The 24,355-nt window shown below is 36.6% G+C and overlaps 1 protein-coding gene across 4 annotated transcripts in view; it reads left to right on the top strand.

Annotated features, from left to right (window-relative positions):
• The window catches only part of LOC139119361 (uncharacterized), a 147,707-nt gene that overhangs the window by 91,203 nt on the left and 32,149 nt on the right, over positions 1-24,355 (top strand). For all 4 annotated transcript variants that reach the window (XM_070683149.1, XM_070683147.1, XM_070683145.1 and 1 more), the window contains exon 4: positions 11,741-12,366. In XM_070683149.1, the coding sequence (XP_070539250.1) occupies positions 11,741-12,366 (626 nt within the window). The remainder of the gene's footprint in view (positions 1-11,740; positions 12,367-24,355) is intronic.

The following is a 24,355-nucleotide window of genomic DNA, read 5'->3' as shown; positions in this document are numbered from 1 at the left end:
ATCTATTTTATTATTAGCTCACATTTGGTATACCAATGTGAGGTAATCGTATAAGCTGAATCAGTTCATTTGCATGCCATTTGCATGTCTGTATGTATGTATGTATGTATGTATGTATGTCCGTCCACGTCAAAAACACCTAAAGCGCAGCACTTACTGTCTTAGTATTTGGTGTACAGGTGAGGGGAAAAAAAGGAAAAACCCTGCAAATTGCTAAATCTCTGTAACCGTTGGTCAGATTGGGTTGAAACTTGGTGTGCAGGTTCCTTTAGGCATTCTAAAGTAGGTGTTTAAAATTTGGGATGAAATTTGCATGTTCTATTTTTAGGGTAATTTTTTCAGTTTTTAGTCAAAAAATGTTTTTTTCTGAAACCACTCATCTGATTGCTTTGAAAGTTGGTATACATGTTCCTCAGGATGGCCTCAGTCAAGTGTATACAAATTGAATTGAAATTTTAAATATTTGTAATTTTGGGGCAATTTTCCAAATTTTTGGTCAAAACTTTTTTTATTGAAAAATTACTAATCTGATAGCTTTGATATTTGGTATACAGGTTCCTAAGGTTGATCAAAATCAGTTTAATGAATATCGTGAAGATATCTTGAATTTTGTATTTTTGCTGAATTTTTTGGTTACTTTTCTCATTTTAAGTAAAATTTCTTCTTCTCTGAAACCGCTAGCCCAATTGCTCTCAAATTTGGATTGGATGTTTGCAAGGGTGTTACCCTTCTAATTGTTGAAATTACAACAAAATTGGAAATATTACTGTTTTGGGGCAATTTTTGTCATTTTTTGGTGAAAAAATCTTAAAAGATATATTCTTTTTAAAACCCCTGGACAGACAGCTTTTATATTTGGTGTACTGATGTCCAGAGATGACAATAGTTAGATATGTGGAAATTGTCCTGAAATATACAAATTTGTATTTTTAAGACAATTTTGTTATTTTTGGTCAAGAAAACTTGTTCTCAAAATTACTTGTCTGATAGCTTTGTAATTTGGTACAAAAGTCCCGAGGGATGTTATGAGATAAATTTTCTGCTCAAAGTGTTGGGAAACCCCCAAATTTTTATATTTTAGGAAATTTTCTTTTGTAACCTTAAATGACCTACACCAACCCAGGATATGTTGTGAGAGAGTTTTGAAGGCTGTAAACATAATTTTGTCATATTTAATATCAATTTGTAGTAAAATTTGATCCAGAAAACAAAGCTGAGGTAAATTTTTTCATTGTGAACCAATTTTACAACTTTTGCATGTAAGACACACAAGAACTGATGAGAAATTTGGATCCAGGATAATTCCAGATGTTGTAATCCCCCCCACAGTGGAAGGCATTTCACTATCTGTAACTGATTTAAGTGCTGTTTACATTCGAATGATAGCACTCATAGCATTAAATTAAAACATCCCCAAGGTTGTAAATACATTCTGTGCCAGCTGGTCTTATGTAAGGTGTGGAACATTTGATATTCAGGAGGGGGAGGGGATAGAAGATTGATGAGGTAGCGTTACTTTTTACCAGATCCCTTGTACATTTTTTTTCCCACTCTATTTTTTCCCCACTCTCCCACCTTTTCTTTTTGTCAAGCTTCTCTGGCTAATTTTTTTGTTGACATTTGCTTATGTATGTAGGATCTGCTTGTCCCATTGCTATAGAAGTTGATATGCATGTTCCTAAAGATGACCTCCAGTACCTAAGTTGCAGACCTTATTTGCTTTTGTCATTCTTGTTTTTCTGGTTTAAATATTTCTTGAATTTACCAATTCAAACCGAATGTGAGCACACTGTCCTTGACGGTATTTTTTTGAGAGCTAATTCAGCGACACCAATCGGTGTCGTAGTAAACTACCAAAAAAAACACATGGGTTGGCTCGCAGTGGTAAGTGGCGGTGACCCAAGACCGGAGCATGTTCGATAGCCGCCACTAACATCTACGACTCATCTCCTACTCCTGCTAATGATCCCGACTCTGATGACATGTATTTTCGACTGTTTTTCGGTGAGCTGTTGATGGTTCCTGCTTGAATTTGAAAATTTGACCTCCAACGCATTCAGTGGATGCACGAGAGGGCAAACATGGCAGAAACCATCAACGGCTAACGGGAAAATGGTTGAAAATACGTGTTCTTATTGTCCATGCAGCCATACTCAAATTATAACTCGGTTGATCATCGGCATTATTCAGCAGTGGTCGGTTACCCATAGGCTCGAGGTATTATTCATGCTCAGAAAGTCGGGCAAATATCAGACATGATGTCGCTTGAAGGATGTGTGGTTTCCATGGGCATGCTTGTAAATCATATGTCTGTTAATGTTAGCGACATTCACAAAAGGTGAAACAGCCTTGAAAACCTACGACCAAATACTGTAAAAGTCTTAATTATTCACAGGGATTGAATTTCGCGCAATTTGCGCAAACACTAAATGCGCAAAATTAAAACACCGCTATTTAAGTCCCCGCAAGCGGGGACTTTATGGGTTAGGTCACGTCCGTCCCGGCGTCCTACCGTCCGTGCACCTGTCATCAACGATTTCTGTGGCATCTGTGAAGCGATCGTTTTGTAACTGGGCATAAATGTAGTACCATATGGTCTCTTGATGCACAGTCCTTATTATCTCAAAATAATTCAATTTAGTCACCAAAATTACTCTTGATGTCTTTTATTCAGACTTTTTTTCTCTGAATCCGAATCTGAAGCCAATGTTTGGATCATGTAAATACACTGATGACGTAAATCACCGGACTGTACGATTATTTATGGGGGAGACGCTAGCAAAGGTTGTAGTCGATTCCCAAAGGTATTTCGCAGGACTGGTGACGGTTTTGGTTGGTCAGTTTTAGGAGTTTTAGGCGTCAAGCGTTGTCTGTCGTGATGAACGAGAGCCACAGAAGGCTTTAGTAATTTGCAAAAAATGTCATCTCGTCAGTTTTAAACGTCATCGTTGACAAGCACTACGGTTGTTTATGCGGGCTCCGTAAAATAATGGTATGGTCAGACGATTTGAATCGCTGGTGATCACATGCCTCACAGCTGATCAGCTTTATGTCGCCCTACTATTGATTGTGCCCAACGCACATAGATGCTCAAATGATTCTGTTTGTCTTGAGCGTAAAGGACATTTTACCCTACGTATTTTTGACAGATGAAAAGGTAGGTGTATTTTCATGTGCAACTTTGCTAACAGAGTGATTTTGGACGCGTTAACGTGTGATGGGTGAGTGCATGGAGGTGCAACTTTGCTAACAATAACAGAGTGATTTTAGATGCGTGTGATGGGTGAGTGCATGGAGGTAGCTACCTCTAGAGTGTAACTACATGTTCCGAAAACCATTTCGTTTAGTGTTATGTCGTCTTCAAATTTCCTGATCTAATTCATTTGTTAACGTGCAAAAAAGGAAACGAGCAAACAAAACAATCAATTTGACGTTTAATGCATACTCGACTTTGAAACAAATCCATGGCATTGTTTTCACATGGAGGTATAAACGAGACCTGGTTTGCTCATACGAAGATTTTATCGGTATGATTTGATTTTCTAGAGTGCACTATTTTTTTCTAATGTAATCGCCTTTTCCCGATATTCCTTTACGAATTGTGAGTCATTTCATGATGGTAGCAGCAGGAGTTTCGTTCAAGTTTAACTGTCTGGTTTGGTATGTCTCCTGCCCGTAGTAGGCACGTAGTGTGCCGTGGATGGGAACGTTTTAGGCGGGCTGTGCGTGAGAAACAGCGTGCTTGACATGTCAATGACTGTTGGTTTTGATTGATTGAAATTTGTGATTGTTTGATGAAATGGATCAGTACACATGCAGAGATATTTACCAGTATTTCATCCCGTGATTTGTCGGCATACGTGTCATGTACTACTCGATGCAGTTTCCGTTTGCGGAAAATTTTGCGTACTTGCGTAATTACACGCAACGAAATAATTTTGAATGCATATTGAGCCGGTCATTGCGTACGGCATACGTTACTAAATTGGCTGCTTTATCTTGCAAAAATATACAAAAGCCCGCTTCAAAAGGGGCACTGATAGGCACCTTCTGTTCTCCGTGTATTTTGAATAAGACTGAATCACGCTAAACTACGCGACCAGCTTCTGATAAAATGTAACAATATTGTGTCAGCAGCAAGAACCGATATAGTAATCCGTCGATCACGCGTCACAGTGAACACGTGCTGTGAAATGTGGCTGTTTGACAAAGTTATCTGTTTGGGATCAGACGGTCCGTCATGACGGGACGAAAAAATGAAGGCGGCGTTCGACGTCGACTGCATTGGCCATGAATGATGCCGTCCGCAAAGTAATGCAGTACCGAAAAAACCGTCATTAATATTCAACTTTTTTCGCTACTCGGAAGTTGAAAGAACGGCTAGTACGGGATCGAAATAAAATACTCGAGAAAGAACGTCGACTTTCAAAGTCTGAAGGAGCCATGCTCTGCCCGATGGCTATCCCTTGGTGGAGCATAACGGTGCGTAGTTTACAGCTACTAAACATTCCAAACAATGTAAACAGCGGGGGACTGTGTCATCTTTCGATGACTTGTTTATTTGGGGGCATGGTCAAGGAAGCCTGCACAATGGTTGTCACACTACCAGTATTACTAGTATCTCAGCATTCACACACTCACCACGATCTCTGTCATACACAAATAAAGTTTGATCAACACAAAGAACTGCATCGAATGTGTAGTTTATTTTACAACATGGAAAAAGTAATAAACCATAGCAAAATAAAAATAATACAAGACATGTCAGCATGAAGTAAAATATCGCACCATTCATATCATTATCTAAAGTTTTACAAGTTGTTTACACAAAAGTCAGTTTTGTTTTTTCATGTATTCATCACCAAAAGAAAGTTTCGAATCATGAGAATTGAAAATGCACATTACTAGTAAATCACACTGAATAAGCTACAAATCACGTCACCGAAATTCCAACATAGAAACGGATCAAAGACGGAACCACTAGTGTCACTGATACATATTCTTTGGCAAAAGTTCTCTTTGATTTCAGGAAAGGTTTCAATGCATTTTTCACAGCCTTTGTGCCCTTCCGCTTCACACAGCCCATCCACCGCAAAAGTGACTTCGCCCAGTCTGTTGTTAGCTTGATATGACTGCCAAATTCTTGAAGCAGCGACAGCAATGCAGACTGATGAGTTCACTACGCCACCTTTGACTCGAATGTGCCGAATGTAGGATTGAAGTGAACTTGCGAATCAAGTTCGTCACCGAGAAGTACAGGTCGACCCCTAGATGTTGGTAATGATGTGATGTTTTCCTTCCCACTTCGAACTTCTTTTAGGTACGATTTCTTCATGCTTCTCACGGTGCTTTCACGGATTGGACTATCAAGTTCTTTGCTGAATTTACATACAGCGTTCATCACACCATTGTTGATGGCATAGCGAGCTACCTTTGCCCGTGTCTCGTTGCTGTAATGCTGGTTGTTGCCATGCTTTCGTTTTCTGTTGGCTGTTGAATCGCTGTCGTTGTTAGGATCAAGTAGACTTGGTTCAGTGGGAATGGGCAAAGCTGCTTTCTTCAACCACTGTGTAAGACACATGACTACGGTATTTTTGATCGATTCGTTGGTGATTCTAGTAAGCTGTGTACAGGTCACTGGCTCGTAAGCGAATGAAGTCAGATTCAATTTTTGACTCCATTTATACAATCATTCACTTTCATCTTGCGGCTGTGAAACACTTTCCCTTTGGCGGTCGTGTCGACAGATTGTTTGCTTGCTGAAAATCCCTGTAAACACCTGACGCCAATTCAAATACGAAAAAGGTCTGAAATGTGACCAACACGTCGCTAACGAGTTATCACATTTGTGTCATTTATAGTTTATTGCATGAAAAATGGGGATCGGCAACACAGCTTTGATCATGCAGTTTAGCAACTTTGATTGTTTGGCATTGTCATGGTCAAACCGCGAAATTATTAAAACATCGCGATAATGCTCCAGATTAAGAATGCGCGAAATTTAACCCCACACTTTTTAGTCCTTTAACAGTATGTACAAAAACTTCTGGACTTGTTTGACCATCCGTTTCTAGCTCCATTGTTGGACGGAAGAGGAGAGACCGGTGGGATGAGCGTTATCTTACTGTGTTTCCTCTGGCTTCTGAAAATTCGTAGTAAATTTATGAATTGCGTCTCAAAAGTTTCAGTAAATTTCAAAATTTGTCAGTAAACTAGGAATTTGCAAAGTGCAACATTGTACAAGCAAAAAGCAACATCTATTTTGTATGGACTACACCAGGGGTTTCACTAAGTTTTGAAAAGGGGCCCAAAATAAAAAAGTAGGCGGCTTGCAACTGCCACGACCACAAAGCGGTTGTGGGGGAGGGTCCGGAAGGGGTATTCCCCCCTCCGGCCGAAGGCCGAAAGCCCTGGAAAATCAGCTAAAAATTTACTTTTGCAGCTTACAGTCACTTGAAATTCAAGTATATTCAGAAAGCATTGTCAGCAGTGTTCCAGGAGGTGTTCCCCTCCCGGCCGAAGGCCGGAAGCCCTGGAAAATCAGCTAAAAAATTTACTTTTTACAGCTCACAGTCACTTGAAATTCAAGTATATTCAGAAAGTATTGTCAGCAGTGTTCCAGGAGGTATTCCCACTCCCGGCAGCCCTTGAAAATCAGCTAAAAAGTTCACTTTTTACAGCTCACAGTCACTTAAAATTCTAGTATATTCAGAAAGTATTGTCAGCAGTCTTCCAGGAGGTGTTTCCCCTCCCGGCCAAAGGCCGGAAGCCTTTGAAAATCAGCTAAAAATTTCACTTTTTACAGCTCACAGTCACTTGAAATTCTAGTATGACAGAAAGTATTGTCAGCAGTGTTCAAGGACAATTCTTGTTCATAACATAAAAGCCATTTTCCTGGGAGATTGAATATGATAATTTGTAATAAAAATGATAAAATGTGGAAATGTTGACTATATTTTGAACACAGAAAACTAAAGTCTAGAAATAGTTTGACAATATTGCTCTGAAAGTAAGAACCACACCGGTATGGAAATCAGTATGTCAAGAACCTATATGCTTTCTGAGATAATTTATAATAACTATTGTTATTAATGATATAAATTTGATATTGTATATGATATGATACAGTGTTTCATCTTGACAGTGGGATGGGACATTCCTCCTCTTTTTACATGCTGGCACCCCAAATTAATTTATCAAGGGGGGGGGGGGGGGGCAGCCCCCCAATGAAATGGTGCAAGTCACACCTTAGAGATACAAATAGAACACATAAACTGGTGAAATTACCCCTAAATTTTCTGGTAAAGGGGGAAATCCCCCTGTTGATGCCATCCTGGATGAGACTGATATTTTAAACAAAGAAAACGAGAAATTTTCATATGCTTAAAATTAAGAACCCTGATGTTGGGTATGAAAATCTGTAAATGAAGAACTTTTATACCTCTAGGGAGGTTAAAAGGATAATTTATTTTTCAATAATAATTAAAAATGACAATAATGACCATACTTCGCTAATAGAAACCAAGATCCTCAAGGTTATTTGACAGGCCTATAAGATAAGCTTGTGGGTATGCAAAGTAAGAACCTTGATATAGGATATGAAAATTTTTACGTTCAGAAGCTCATATATGGATTTAACCTGACCATCGTTTTTGAAGTGAGTTCAGAGGGTGTGCTGGTATTTTCAACCACGCTAGACGACTTCTTATTGGCGTGGATAGACCGAAAAGCAGTAGGCTTACATATCATACCTCCAGCTGGTTATACCTTTTCTAAGCTTACGGAGCTACTGCAGTGCAACGCACGTCGACCTACTAAAATTCGAACTGTAATAAATCGGGAATGTTTTTCGTGAGAAAAAATCAGACCATTGCCTTCGAAAACAGTTTAAATCCACGTAATTATCCTTCTCTTGTTCTTTGGTGCACTTTAAAACCCACGATCGTACAGCGAAGCTTGACCTTGTGATCGCTTCTTCAGTTGTTTATCGGCCATTTTGAATTGAGCTTATGACGGCCGACAGGTGTAGTACGCACGTTTTCATTGGCGAATATAAAAGTCACCACGTAGGAGTCAGCAATTCAGGTAGCCAATAAAATCGTCCGTTGCCATTCCGATTTTTATTCAGGCAGTATAGCTAGACTGTGCTACACGGCAATCATAGTGGTCGCCCGTCTACTAAACTTTGTTTCACATAAAACCTGTTGAATAGTTTGATAGCACAGCTTGTGATACTTGTCCGAACCATTTCAGAAGGTAAAACATATTTTAGCGATGAAAGACTCAAAATTTTCCAAAAAAGTAGCCGGCGAAATCGTGAGAGTAACCGGTCAATTTCGCCGGCTGCCGGCTCTTAATGAAACCCCTGTACACTGAATGATGATACAACATACACAAAGTACTGCTTCATTTAATAACACCTTTATCGTCATCCTTTGATCAAATCTCGGCTTCAAGTACGGTAGAAATATGATTCAAAGTCATAGGGATAAAAATTCCTTTTTTTCAGAAGTTAAGGTAGTATGCACCTTGAATGTGAAAGACTTAAACTTTTGCTTAAACTTTCCTCAAGGAATCTTTTAACCATTCTCTTTCAAAATCAAGAATAAAAATCGGGGGTCACCGTGCAAATTTTGGTACTAGAGAAACAAATTACCCAAGATTTACCGATATTAGAAATTCAAAATGGCCGCCATCCCTGTGTTAACTCTATGGGGAAAAATAAAAATTTTCGAATTTCGAAAAAGTAAGCCGGTGAAAAGTTTTCTTTCACCAAGAGCTTTAAAATGAACCCCCACATGTGGTATATCAGAAGAGAATTGTAAAAGTTTGAGAGTCCGAATGTCTGTCCCCGAGGTGCGTTCTACCTTAACCCTTTCACCACCATGGTTTGTCCCAAATCCATTGTTTTCTATGGTAAAGTTGGACCTGTATACAGGGAACTGGGGGTGAAAGGGTTAAAAAATGTTGCCTGGAGCTTTCATAAGTTTCAGATAAATCTACAAATGCGCACTGTCTCTAGCTGAAGCAAGACAGCAGTTGCCAATCTCCTTTATTTGGGCATGTTTTCAACAGTAACTTTTGTCTTTTGTGATAGAGTTGCAACCTATATAACTTTTGTCCTTTTGCAGGATTCAAAAATCATGACATGTTGTTCTCTGTCATGCTAATACCATACAGTTATTTGAAAAAGAAATAAAATCTTATTTTAGCAAACAATTCAAATGAAGAGTAGACATTGCATTATCATGTCAAAATAAACTTCATCAATTCAACGTCTCGAAAGTATTAGACAGAGAAAAACAAATGCAAAGCTTGTACAGATGATTTAGCAAACTCATTAAAATTATCATTGTAGAAAGTGCCAGTCTTAATCTTGTGTAAAAGCCGAATCACTGACCGATATCACTACGCATGTAATGAATACTCATGAGATATATACATAGATAGATAGATAGATATAAAATAGTCCAAGACAATAGTTCTCAGTCTCTCTTGATAACGTCGGCGATGCAGAACAACAGTCACACTTCTACTCCGCTAACCATGCAGTGTAGCACATCTTTTGTGTCAGCCCATGGCAACCCGTTTGCAGCTGAAGCATGCTGAAGTAACTCAGGGTATTACAGCTACAAACTCTGACCCATCAGTGGTAGGGACTCCGCCTTCTCTAAGTGTGCCAACGGTACCTTTACAGCAAAATATTGTGCAACTCAGGTGAGCCCTTGTAATTGAAATCTTATGTGCAAAGTTTTTTGTATGTTGCCTCTACTGCGGGCGCAAGCACAGCTGTTAGACTATTTGGCTTTCGTGAAAGAGTTGTGATGTTGGTCAGCCCTGTACTTTGCTTTTCTCTCTCTCTCTCTCTCTCTCTCTCTCTCTCTCTCAAATCTTTGTCTCTGCTTCTTGTGTTTGAAAGGGTTGGGACGAGCGCTTAGGCTCGATAGATACTGATAATTCATTAGAGCGAGGACGCTTCGGAGATATGTACACAGAGGAATGAATAAGATTGTGTATGGTGTCCGACACCTTGACTGGCATTTGGGGCCAATTTATAAAGAGATTTTTTCCTTCTGTTTGCAGTTGCTTGTAGGAGATGCACGACTACATTTGCAAAGCAAGGTCGAAATACTGCTGCACTGCGGGGACGTAGACTCCGCAAACATGGAAAGGGCGTGGCACTCCGAGAGTTATGGACCTTGCACAGGTTCGCATCAAGATTTGAAATCCTCAACTCTTCTGGGTGATAGAGCCACTGCAGCAAATCATCGACAGTTTCAACGCCCATGGACAGTCACGTCTTTCCAAATTTGAGAGAAATGAGTTCAGAATAGATGCGGAAGTTTATAATACTTTTGCTGGCTTTCAAAGAGCGGGAAGAAATAAAAATTCAAGTGGGGAAGTTTTTGAATAATATTCGAGGTCACTTGCAATCACCCTACTGATCACCAGTGACACACATACAAGCAATAAAATACGAAATGCTGTGGCTATGGAGAGGAGGGCCATATTGAAAGAAAATGCCGAATGAGGATATGGTTTGAGGCATGTGATCTATTAGAATTACAGGGTTTTGTAAAATGTAGTTGTAACAAAATGATATGGAAAATAAAGTGGAAAAATAAAACCAACTGGAAATGGGTAAATTGTTATTAACCCTTTGCACCCTGCCCCCCTGGAACCCTACATGTATGAAGTCATGCGGACATTTATGTCCGAGCTGGGTTCAAAGGGTTAAGATGTTCCTAGAAACTGCTAAAAATGTGTAATATGTCCTGCACTTTGAGTGGCCTTGAGTATACAAACCTTGTGCTTACAAGGAAAAAAACAGGTGCAGGTGAGGAAATCCAGTGGTCAGAGCTCCAGGATCACCAATTTCCCCAAAGCTAGACCACTGGATTTTTAATTGTCCTATGAACCAGTGAATCTGTTATTTATTAAAACTAGATAGAAACAAAATTTCGAGGAGTTAAAGGCCGAGCTATGGTGGCGTTCATTGTATAGGTGGACACCAAACCAGCAACACATGGGCACACGCTCCAGAAAGTGCCACATTTTAGTTTTTTCAGGCCGCAAAAATGCAGACAGACTGCCAAGCGGTCAGCGCAAAGCTGCTGCCGATCGAACTCTGTGGTTATATTTAAATTCTAACGTGACTGGAAGATGATTTTTTACGAAATTAGAGCGTCGGTGGTGGGGAATCAATGGCCGTTGCCTGATTTGAACCGACCGTTAATCAAACGCTTGTATAAACTCTCTTTGCAGGATTAGCAAAAGGTGCTAAAAGGTTGAGATCAGTTTGTGTAATTAATATTATAGAAATTAAATATTGTACTGGCCAAGTGTTTGACTGGGAGGAGAACTCCACTACTGCAAGAACCTGGGATTGAAAATTCCGGCTTTGAACAATCAAAAGAGCAAGACGTATTTCATGCTTTCATTGGTTTGTCAGTATGGTATATTAAAACATGCACAAAGTCAGACTCTTTAAATGTATTAACTCTTTGAGTACTGTAATTTTTCCCACCAAAATTTTAGTGCAATTTTTATCTATTTCTATGAATTTTTTGTAATTTGTTTGATAACTTTGGATCCAATGGACATCACATTTCAGTTTTCTATCAAAACTTTGGCAAAATATCAGCAAAGTTTGACTGGGGAATATTTCATAAAGGTGACAGAAATTGACTGTGGCGCCCAAAGGGTTAAAAAATAATGAGTTCTTTAATTTTCCTTTCAGTGACTCTGATGACTCAGATGCTTTAGATATCACAGAGGATGAAGGCATCTTTGAAGGTACACATTCAATTGAATGTGATGATGAGGAGAGTGAATGTGATGATGAGGAGAGTGAATGTGATGATGAGGAGAGTGAATGTGATGATGAGGGGAGTACCTTCACAACTGATGTGGTAACTGGAAGCATGGACATTCTGTCAACCATAGAATCAACTCAAAGTAAAGAATTGCCAGCCAGCGATATTGATACTGATCACCTACCAGCTGCTGTACTGCCCTCTGCATCATCTTCACCCAACACCAATACTCCTGGGCCTACAACTGATGGACCATGTCCAGCGGCTGAACTTCGCACAGTTTCAATAACTGAAACACAGCACGGCCCGTCATCCAACACTTCAACCCATCATGATGAGTCACTTTCCAGCAGTAAAAACCGACGTTGTACAATGGCAGGTGCCAACAGTTCAGCCAGTTGTGCCGCATCCACCAGTCATGGAAGACCCAGTAGCAGCACAAGAGAAGAAAAACTGCAAAAGCAGGTTAGAGACCTGAAGAAAGATTATAGAAATCTGGAGAAAGAAAATGCCAACCTTAGGGTACAACTTGCTGCAAAGGAAAATAAAGGTGAGTGTATTTTACATCTCTATTCTTTATATTTTGGTCAGTGTCAAAATCAGCTGTCAACTTGGGTATTGTACTCAACAGTGCTTTCAATTACCCACAAGTCTCTCTGATTTGTACCATTAAAGCTTGCTTTTCTTGTAATTTTTTTTTGTTTGAGAAATTTAAATGAAGATTTGACATATAAAAGACTATTGTTTCATGTTTTTATGTAATAAATGTATTAGTCCGTGGGCTAGAGTGGGTCTACGTGCCCCAGGATAACAAATCTGTATTTTTCAGAAGCCTTGGGATCCCTAGAATACAAAATGGAATTTTAACAGAAAAAAATATAGGGACACAATAGCTGTTATGGTCATGTTTTAAAGGGTACCGAAAAATCACAATTTTCCAACCCAAATGCATTTCGTCAAATCTGCCTTCTTGTAAGTCATGTGCTGAGCTTAAATTTTAACTGAACCTCATTTGTTGGTATCATTAGAAAGGAAATTTATTCCTTTTTAAGATGACATATTGTACTATGCAATGTCTTCTACAGTTTTTGTGAAAATTGACCAAAACGTACCCAATACCCGAAAATTTATCATTGCAAATTACAGTAAATCTCAAATTCTACCAATTTTTAGCTACTATAGACTATAGTCTATAGAAGCTATTGGGATGGGTATCCGTCCGGCGTCCGTCGTCAGTCTGTATGTATGTATGTATGTATGTATGTATGTATGTATGTATGTATGTATGTCCGTTTGTGAGGCGTCCGTCCACTCAAATATCTTGAGAACCACAGTACTTACTGATTTGATATTTGTTGTGTAGATGAAAAATATGATTTTGAGAAACTATTTTTTAGCTCCCATAGCCATATGTATATATGGCAATGGAAGCTATTCTTATAGGCTAGGGAAATGTCTGTATGTATGTATGTCTGTATGTCTGTATGTCTGTATGTCTGTATGTCTGTATGTCTGTATGTCTGTCCGTCAACATCAAAAACTCCAAAACGCTGTACATTTCATCTTGATATTTGTGTGTACATGGATGATGGGCTGTAGATGAGATTTTGTTCAAATGAAGTTGTCATTGCCAAAAATATGCAAATTAAGTGAAAAATGTAAAAACAGTCAAAATTGAAAAAACTCAATAACCACTGAGCAAATTACATGAAAAATTAGCATGTAAGTACTTTGGGCTGACCTGAAATGATTGTGCACATCTTGGGTCAGTATCTTGGACTTGCTATTTTTCATGAATTTTTTTGTAATTTTCTCCCATTTTTGGTCAAAAAATCTTCTTCTCTGAAACCACCGATTGATTTGAAACTTGGTATGGAAGTGCATAGGAGTGACCTTTCCCAAATTTGGGCAAATCGTGGTGAAATTTGCATATTTTTAGTTTACACGTCCATAGACTCCCATGTATAAGGCAGATCTCCATAGACTCCCATGTATAAGGCCACAAAAAATAAAAATTTAGTTTCTCATCGTATTCATATTGCAAAAAGGATGCAGTGACACAATTTTTAGTCCCAACGGATGAAGTCCAGTGAGCTTATAGATTGGGTCATGTCCGTCTGTTCGTCCATCCGTGAGTCCATCCGTTCACGCAGATATCTCGGATATTTTGACAAAATGTCACGTGACCTCGGTGACCTTTGACCTCAAATATACATATTTGTCCATAACTCAGTAACCACAAGTGCTACAGCCTTCATGTATGGTATGATTGGACACCTTATGACGCCACATATTGTACCTCATTACTTATGCGCATATCTAATTTGAGCGAGCCAATTTTCTCCCATTTTTGGTCAAAAAATCTCCTGCTCTCAAACCACAAGTCCGATTGATTTGAAACTTGGTATGGAAGTGCATAGAAGTGACCTTTCCCAAATTTGGGCAAATCGTGGTGAAATTTGCATATTTTTAGTTTACACGTCCATAGACTCCCATGTATAAGGCAGATCTCCATAGACTCCCATGTATAAGGCCACGAAAAATAAAATTTAGTTTCTCATCGTATTCATATTGCAAAAAGGATGCAGTGACACAATTTTTAGTCCCCACGGATGAAGTCCAGTGAGCTTATAGATTGGGTCATGTCCGTCTGTTCGTCCATCCGTGAGTCCATCCGTTCACGCAGATATCTCGGATATTTTGACAAAATGTCATGTGACCTTGATGACCTTTGATCTCAAATATACATATTTGTCCATAACTCAGTAACCACAAGTGCTACCACCCTTCATATATGGTATGATGGGACAACTTATGACGCCACATATTGTACCTCATTAATTATGCACATATCTAATTTTGAGCGAGCCAATAGAGCTAGAGGTCTGATTTTTGGTATATAGGGATAACTTAGCAGTACAATTTTTTTGACAAAATGTCACGTGACCTCGGTGACCTTTGACCTCAAATATACATATTTGTCCATAACTCAGTAACCACAAGTGCTACAGCCTTCATGTATGGTATGATGGGACACCTTATGACGCCACATATTGTACCTCATTAATTATGCACATATCTAATTTTGAGCGAGCCAATAGAGCAGAGGTCTGATTTTTGGTATATAGGGATAACTTAGCAGTACAATTTTTTTGACAAAATGTCACGTGAACTCGGTGACCTTTGACCTCAAATATACATATTTGTCCATAACTCGGTAACCACAAGTGCTACAGCCTTCATGTATGGTATGATGGGACACCTTATGACGCCACATATTGTACCTCATTAATTATGTGCATATCTAATTTTGAGCGAGCCAATAGAGCTAGAGGTCTGATTTTTGGTATATAGGGATAACTTAGCAATACAATTTTTTTGACAAAATGTCACGTGACCTCGGTGACCTTTGACCTCAAATATACATATTTGTCCATAACTCAGTAACCACAAGTGCTACAGCCTTCATGTATGGTATGATGGGACACCTTATGACGCCACATATTGTACCTCATTAATTATGCGCATATCTAATTTTGAGCGAGCCAATAGAGCTAGAGGCCTGATTTTTGGTATATAGGGATAACTTAGCAAAATGTCACGTGACCTCGGTGACCTTTGACCTCAAATATACATATTTGTCCATAACTCTGTAACCACAAGTGCTACACCCTTCATGTTTGGTATGATTGGACACCTTATGACGCCACATATTGTACCTCATTAATTATGCGCATATCTAATTTTGAGCGAGCCAATAGAGCTAGAGGTCTGATTTTTGGTATATAGGGATAACTTAGCAAAATGTCACGTGACCTTGGTGACCTTTGACCTCAAATATACATATTTGTCCATAACTCTGTAACCACAAGTGCTACACCCTTCATGTTTGGTATGATTGGACACCTTATGACGCCACATATTGTACCTCAATAATATGCGCATATCTCATTCTGAGCGAGCCATAGAGCTGGATGTCTGATTTTTCGTATATAGGGATAACTATAGGAGAGAAATTTTTGACCAAATGTCATGTGACCTCAATGACCTTTTACCTAAAATATATGTTTATGTCAATAAATAAGTAACCACAAGTGCTATGTCCTTTGTATTTAGTAGGATGGGAGACCTTATGACAACACACGCTTTGCCTCATTAATTATGTACACATCTAATTATGGGCAAGCGAATAGAGCTAGAGATCTGATTTTTTGGCATATAGGGATTAATTAGCAATATAATTTTTTTTTCAAAATGTCATGTGACCTCGATGACCTTTGACCTTGATTATACATATATATGCATATTTCAGTAACCACAAGTTCTATACCCTCCAATTTTGATAGTATATTAGACCTTAAGATGTCACATCTTGTACCTCATTTATAATGCGCATATGTATTTCTTTGCTGGCCAATACTGCTAGAGGTCTGATCTTTTTTCCCGATTTAGAACCATAACTTAGACATGCCTCCTGTGTTTCAAATTGGGAACAACGACATAGACCTATGTGCCCATAGATCTCAACATATACACTCCAGTGATACTTCTTAATGACCACATTTTCCTGCCCCATCAAGACTAATACTCCTATTACAAGTGGGGACTATGTCATTGTAAATGACTTGTTGAGTTAATGGTTGTATCACAGTATTTGATATATCTAATTCTGTATTTTTTCCATTTTATATTCTGAATAATTACATTAAAAATATTTCACTGTCTCCAGTACATTTCATTTAAGTATTTTCACTTCATGCACTTTATCCCTTTCACACATGTTCAAATATCTGACCAGAGAACAAACACTAAATAGTCCAGGATGGGAGCTACAGTGTCATTGACGCTATTTTTTAATTTTTGATACTGTTGAAAATAGGCAAATTAATGCCAAAAAAGGTGTTTTTGGTTAAAAATCTTCTTCTTCATAACCGCTGGTCAGACAGCTTTGTTATTTGGTATACAGGTCCCTAGGGATAACCCAACTTAGATTTGTTAAAATTGTGATGAAATATGCAAATGTGTATTTTTAAGGAATTTTTTGTCATTTTTGGTCAAAGTTTGACTTACATTGTATGTAATTCTTGTACTGTATAAACCCTATCAATTCACCCGGAAAAAAATAATATGATTTTAAATAATTGAATTAATTAGGAAATCATCAAAGCCATAATAATTTGGTGTGGAATTATCAGAAAGTTCAACTTTTTTGACAGTTCATAGTGAATTGAGGATTAAAACATGTAAAGGCAACTTTCCTGAATCCCAACTTTGATACATTCTGAACCACCATTTATGTTATCTAAAAGAAATTGCTCATAATAGTTTGTCATGATAGGGTGGTCAAATAAATAGAGATAGTGAAAGTTCTAATTTCCATTTATGGTTGACTTGGAAAGGATAAAATAAGATTATTTTTTGAGGAAAAAAATAGAGTGGTCAATTAAAAGAGTGGTCAAAGTGATAGGGTTTTTATGGTAAAGCGGGGCTGTAAGATCCTCATGTGCTATTTATAGCAATTTTGCAATCTGTGTAAACAGTGCAATGAAGGTGTAACATGATCCATTATAACGCTTTTGATGACCTTTAACTTCTTAAGTTTCAAACATTTGTCTCTTCTGTGTGCTTTCTCTGATTACCTACAGGCTCAACTTATTCAACAGAACTTACGATGTTAATTTGAAAGTTAAAATGTGCTTGGTTAATAGGATTAAAATACTGATATTAAAAGATAACCAGCTCAGGATTCTTTAAAACCTGACAGATATGCTGTTTTTTATGATGTAAATCTTGATTTAAACAAGTCTTGTTTACTCTAATTAGAATGCAATTAACTCTGGTTTATTTGCTATTATAGACTAATATAGTCTGATGAAATATGCAAATCTGTATTATTACGGAATTTTTTTCCATTTTTGGTCAGGCCATCCTGAAATGAGCTATCAACGATATCCACCTTCTTCATCAATACATGTGTCACAAAAGGTTATTCTCTACATAACACAGCAGAGCTCTGTCAACTGTTGAGTCGCTTGTTTTTTCAAAACCGCTGGTCAGACAGCTTTGATATTTGGTTTACATGTCCCTAGGATGACCTTAGTGAGATAATTTCATACAGTCAGGAAATACTTAATTTTGTATCCATGTCTATAGTAGCTTCAGGGACTTTGGCCCTATGTTTTAGCTAGGCATAATAAAAAATGCAATGCTTTGTATTAAATCTGTTTTATTTGATACAGGAACATGTAAGAAATATCAAATAGACTTTTAACATAAAAAATATTGGGATTCTACAGCTGTAATAGTCATATTTTGAAGGGTACCACAAAATCACAGTGTTGCAGATTTGCATGCATTTTCGTTAAATCTGTCTTCCTATAAGTCATCTGCTGAGCTTGTTTTTGAATATAACCTCACTTGTTAGGTATCATCAGAAAGATAATTTACTAATCTTTCAAGTGACATATTGTAACATGCAATATCTTGTATAGTTTTCATGATATATGACCAAAACTTACCCCATACCCCAAAGTTTACATTGAAAATTGCAGTCATAGCTAAAACCAAATTCTACCAATTTTTTAGCTAGACACAAAAAATCTGGCCAGTTCTGTATTATTTGGTACAGGGACATGTCAGAAATATTAAATAGACTTTTAACAGAAAAAATATTTGGACTTTACAGCTGTAACAGTCATATTTTGAAGGGTACCACAAAATCACAGTGTTGCAGATTTGCATGCATTTTGGTTGAACCTGTCTTCTTATAAGTCATCTGCTGAGCTTTTTATTCAAAATAATGTAAGTTGTTAGGTATCGTCAGAAAGATAATTTACTAATCTTTCACATGACATATTGTAACATGCAACATCTTATATAGTTTTCATGATATATGATCAAAACTTGCCCCATACCCCAAAGTTTACATTGAAAATTGCAGTCATAGCTAAAACCAAATTCTACCAATTTTTAGCTAGACACAATAAATATGGCCGTTTTTGCTATTAAATCTGTTTTATTTGGTACAAGGATATGTCAGAAATATGAAATAGACTTTTAACAGAAAAAAATATTGCGATTCAACAGCTTTAACAGTCATATTTTGAAGGGTACCGCAAAATCAGAGTGTTGCAGATTTGCATGCATTTTTGTTAAACCTGTCGCTAATAAGTCATCTGCTGAGCATGTTTTTGAATATAACCTCATTTGTTAGGTATGATTAGAAAGATAATTTACTAATCTTTCACATGACATATTGTAACATGCAATATCTTGTATAGTTTTTATGATATATGATCAAAACTTACCCCATACCCCAAAGTTTACATTGAAAATTGCTGTCACAGATAAAACCAAATTCTACCAATTTTTTAGCTCGACACAAAAAATCTGGCCTATTATGCTGTTAAATTTGTTTTATTCGGTACAGGAACATGTAAGAAATATCAAATAGACTTTTAATAGAAAAAAATATTTGGACTCTACAGCTTTAATAGTCATATTTTGAAGGGTACCGCAAAATCACAGTGTTGCAGATTTGCATGCATTTTTGTTAAATCTGTCTTCCTATAGGTCATCTGCTGAGCTTGGTTTTGAGTATAACCTCACTTGTTAGGTATCATTAGAAAGATGATCTACTAATATTTCAAATGACATATTGTAACATGCAATATCTTGCATATTTTTCATGAAATATTGCCAAAAACTAAACCCATACCCAAAGTTTACATTGAAAATTGCAGTCACAGATAAAACCAAATTCTACCCATTTTTAACCCTTTCACCACCATGGTTTGGCCCAATCCTATTGTTATCAATGGTGAGTGTGGACCTGTGTACAGGGAATTGGGGGTGAACAGGTTAAGCTAGACACAAAAAATCTTGCTGTTTTTGCTATTAAATCTGTTTTATTCGGTACAGGAACATGTAAGAAATATCAAATAGACTTTTAACAGAAAAAAATATTTGGACTCTACAGCTGAAATAGTCATATTTTGAAGGGTACCGCAAAAGCACAGTGTTGCAGATTTGCATGCATTTTTGTTAAATCTGTCTTTCTATAGGTCATCTGCTGAGCTTGTTTTTGAGTATAACCTCACTTGTTAGGTATCATTAGAAAGATAATTTACTAATATTTAAAATGACATATTGTAACATGCAATATCTTGCATATTTTTCATGAAATATGACAAAAACTAAATCCATACCCAAAGTTTACATTGAAAATTGCAGTCATAGCTAAAATCAAATTCTACCTTTTTTTTACCTAGACATATAAAATCAGGCATTTTTTGTATGAAATCTATTTCTTTCCGTAATTGGTCATGTCAGAAATATAAAATTGACTTTTAACAGAAAAAAGATTGGAATTCTGTAGTTGTAACAGTCAGATTTTGAAGGGTACTGCAAAATCTCAGTATTCCTGACTTGCGTACATTTTTGTTGAATCTATCTTCTTATAAGTCATCTCCTGAGCTTCTTATAGGATATAATGTAAGTTGTTAGGTATTATTCGTAAGATAATTAACTAGCCTTTAAAATGACATATTGTAACATGCAATATCTTGTAATGTTTTTATGAAATATGACCAAAACTTACCCCATACCCCAAAGTTTACAACGAAAACTACTGTCATAGCTAATGTCAAATTCTACCAATTTTTTACGCAGACATAAGAAATTGGGCGATTCTTAGTATGAAATCTGTTTTCTTTTGTACTTAACCATATCAAAAATATGGAATGAACGTTTAACAGAAACAATATTGGGATTCTATAGCTGTAACAGTCGTATTCTGAGTGGTACCGCAAAATCTCAGTATTCATGACTCGCAAGTGTTTTTGTTAGCTACTATAGACTATAGTCTATAGGAGCTATTGGGATGGGTATCCGTCCGGCGTCCGGCGTCAGTCTGTATGTATGTACCGGTATGTATGTATGTCCGTTTGTGAGGCGTCCGTCCACTCAAATATCTTGAGAACCGCAGAGTACTTACTGATTTGATATTTGTTATGTAGATGAAAAATATGATTTTGAGAAACCATTTTTTTTTAATTTGATATTGTTGAAAATATGCAAATTAATGCCGAAAAAGGCGTTTTTGGTAAAAAATCTTCTTCTTCATAACCGCTGGTCAGACGGCTTTGTTATTTCGTATACAGGTCCCCAGGGATAACCCAACTTAAATTTGTTCAAATTGTGATGAAATATGCAAATGTGTATTTTTAAGGAATTTTTTTGTCATTTTTGGTCAAAATTTGACTTACCGGTACGTTGTTTGTAGTTCTTGTACTGTATAAACCCTATCAATTCACCCAGAAAAAAATAAGAAATAAGATTTTAAATAATTGAATTAATTAGGAGATCATCAAAGCCAAATGATTTTAGTGGAGAATTATTAGAAAGTTCAACTTTTTTGACAGTTCATAGTGAAATGCTTACCATCTTGGAGGATTAAAACATGTAACCCTTTTCCTGCCAAGTCCATATTTCACCACCAGGTCAAGTTGGTTAATATTAATGAAACAAAATGTATTCCATATGATGTATTTTAACATATAATAATGTACATTTGAAGGCTGCTGAAAACATAATACTGTAAAGTTGATTTTTTTTTGACTAAAGATGCTATAACATACCAGGCCAAGTGGGTGAAAATCCGTCATGTTTTGGCTCAATACCGCTTTTTACTGACTTGGCTGATGGGGAAGTGATACAGTTATTACTGTCTGGCAGGAAAAGGGGTAAAGGCAACTTTCCTTAATCCCAACTTTGACATATTCTGAACCATCATATATTGCGCTCTGTATGTTATCTAAAAGAAATTGCTCAAATAGTTTGTCATGATAGGGTGGTCAAATAAATAGAGATAGAGAAAGTTCTAATTTCCATTTATGGTTGACTTGGTAAGGATAAACTAAAATTACTTTTTGAGGAAAAAAATAGAGTGGTCAATTAAAAGAGTGGTCAAAGTGATAGGGTTTTTATGGTAAAGCTGGGCTGTAAGATTCCTCATGTGCTATTTATAGCAATTATGCAATCTGTGTAAACAGTGCAATGAAAATGTTACATGATTCCTTATAATGCTTTTGATGACCTTGGACTTCTTAAGTTTCAAACATTTGTCTCTTCAGTGTGTTTTCTCTGAGTACGTACAGTCTCAACTTATTCAAAGAACTTAGTAATACTTACAATGTTAATTTGAAAGTTAAAATGTGCTTGGTTAATAGGATGAAAATACTGATAAAGATTAAACCAGGTGAAGATTCCTTATAACCTAACAGATATGCTGTTTTTTATGACGTAAATCTTGATAACAAGTCTTGTTTACTTTAATTAAAATGTAATTAACTCTCATTTATTAGCTACTTTAGACTAATACCGGTATAGTCTATAGAAGCTATTGGGATGGGTATCCGTCCGGTGTCCACCATCAGTCTGTATGTATGCATGTATGTATGTATGTCCGTTTGTGAGGCGTCCGCCCACTCAAATATCTTGAGAACTGCAGTACTTACTGATTTGATATTTGTTGTGTAGATAAAATATATAATTTGAGAAAACTATTTCTATTAAATGAAATGAGCTATCAAAGATATCCACCTTCTTCATCAATACATGTGTCACAAAAGGTTTAATTCTCTACATAACACAGCAGAGCTCTATCAACTGTTGGGTCACTTGTTTTTTCAGACAGCTTTAATATTAACTGGTTTACAAGTCCCTAGGATGACCTTAGTGAGATAATTTCATACAGTCAGGAAATACTTAATTTGTATCCATGTCTATAGTAGCTTCAGGGACTTTGGCCCTATGTTTAAATATGTCTTCTTATAAGTCGTCTGCTGAGCTTGTTATTGATTATAACCTGGCTTGTTTAGTATCATTTGAAATGTAATTAACCAGTCTTTACAGTGACATATTGTAACAGGCAATATCTTGTACAGTTTTAATGAAATATGGCCAAAACTTACCCTGTACCCAAGGTTTATATAGAAAGTACTGTCATAGCTATCGTGATCAATTCCGCGAAATTTTAGCTAGACTTGATAAAAAGAGCTCTGTTTTGGTATTATATCTGTTGTATTTGGTACTGGATCATGTCAGAAATGTGAAATAGACTTTTAACATTAAAATATTTGGATTGTTTAGTTGTAACAGCCATATTTTGAAGGGAAATGCAAAATCGCAGTACCGCAGACTGGCACCTTTTTTGTTAAATTCTTCTTCTTGTAAGTCATCTACTGAGCTTATTTTGTAATACAACCTGGCGTGTGAGGTATCATTAGTAGGGCAATTTATTCTTCTTTAAGACGACATATTGTAATATGCAATGCCCTTCATAGTTTTCCTGAAATATGGTCAAACTTTACCTCATACCCCAAAAGTTCAAATCGCAAATTACGGCTTATCTTAAATTCTATCATTTTTTGCTACACATAATACAAAAGGCAATTCTTGTATAAAATCTGATTTATTTGTTACAAAAGTATGTCACAAGTATTAAATTAACTTTAAACGGGAAGATAATGCAATTTAGTAGCAATTTGGATCATTTTTAGAGGGGGAACCCATATATGGCAAATGTATGTGTTTCGGCAAATTTGCCATGTTATACCTGGGTACCCTTCCAAATATGATCCAAAAGGCTACAAAATCATATCATATTCCTGTTAAAAGTTAATTTCATATTTGTGACATACATTTTTAACAAAAACACAGATTTCATAGATTGCATACAAGCATTGCCTTTTGTATACAAAGTTAATAAATTGTAAAAAATGGTAGAGTTTCAAAGTTGCAGTAATTTGCTGTGTAAACTTTGGGGTATGGGGTAACTTTTGGTCATATTTCATGTATACTATGCAAGATATTGCCTGTTACACATGTCATTTAAAAGATTAGTAAATTATCTTTCTAATGATACCTAACAAGTGAGGTTATACTCAAAAATAAGCTCAGCAAATGACCTATAAGAAGACAAGTTTAACAAAAATGCATGCAAATCTGCAAAACTGTTGTTTTGCGGTACCCTTCAAAATATGACTATTACAGCTGTAGAGTCCCAATATTTTTTCTGTTAAAAGTCTATTTGATATTCTTACACATCCCTGTACCATATAAAGCAGATTTAATAGCAAAAATGGCCAGATTATATATGTCTAGGTAAACAATGGGTAGAATTTGGTTTTAGCTATGACTGCAATTTTCAATGTAAACTTCGGGGTAGGGGGTAAGTTTTAATCATATATCATGAAAACTATGCAAGATATTGCATGTTACAATATGTCATTTGAAAAATTAGTAAATTATCTTTCTAATCATACCTAACAAGTGAGGTTATATTCAAAAACATGCTCATCAGATGACTTATAAGACAACAGGTTTAACAAAAATGCATGCAAATCTGCAACACTGTGATTTTGCGGTACCCTTCAAAATATGACTGTTACAGCTGTGGAGTCCCAATAATTTTTTGTTAAAAGTCTATTTCATATTTGTGATATGTCCCTGTACCAAATAAAACAGATTTAATAGCA

This window comes from Ptychodera flava, chromosome 19, assembly GCF_041260155.1.
Source record: "Ptychodera flava strain L36383 chromosome 19, AS_Pfla_20210202, whole genome shotgun sequence".
Classification (NCBI taxonomy): domain Eukaryota; kingdom Metazoa; phylum Hemichordata; class Enteropneusta; family Ptychoderidae; genus Ptychodera; species Ptychodera flava.
This window is presented reverse-complemented; position numbering and strand designations above follow the sequence as displayed.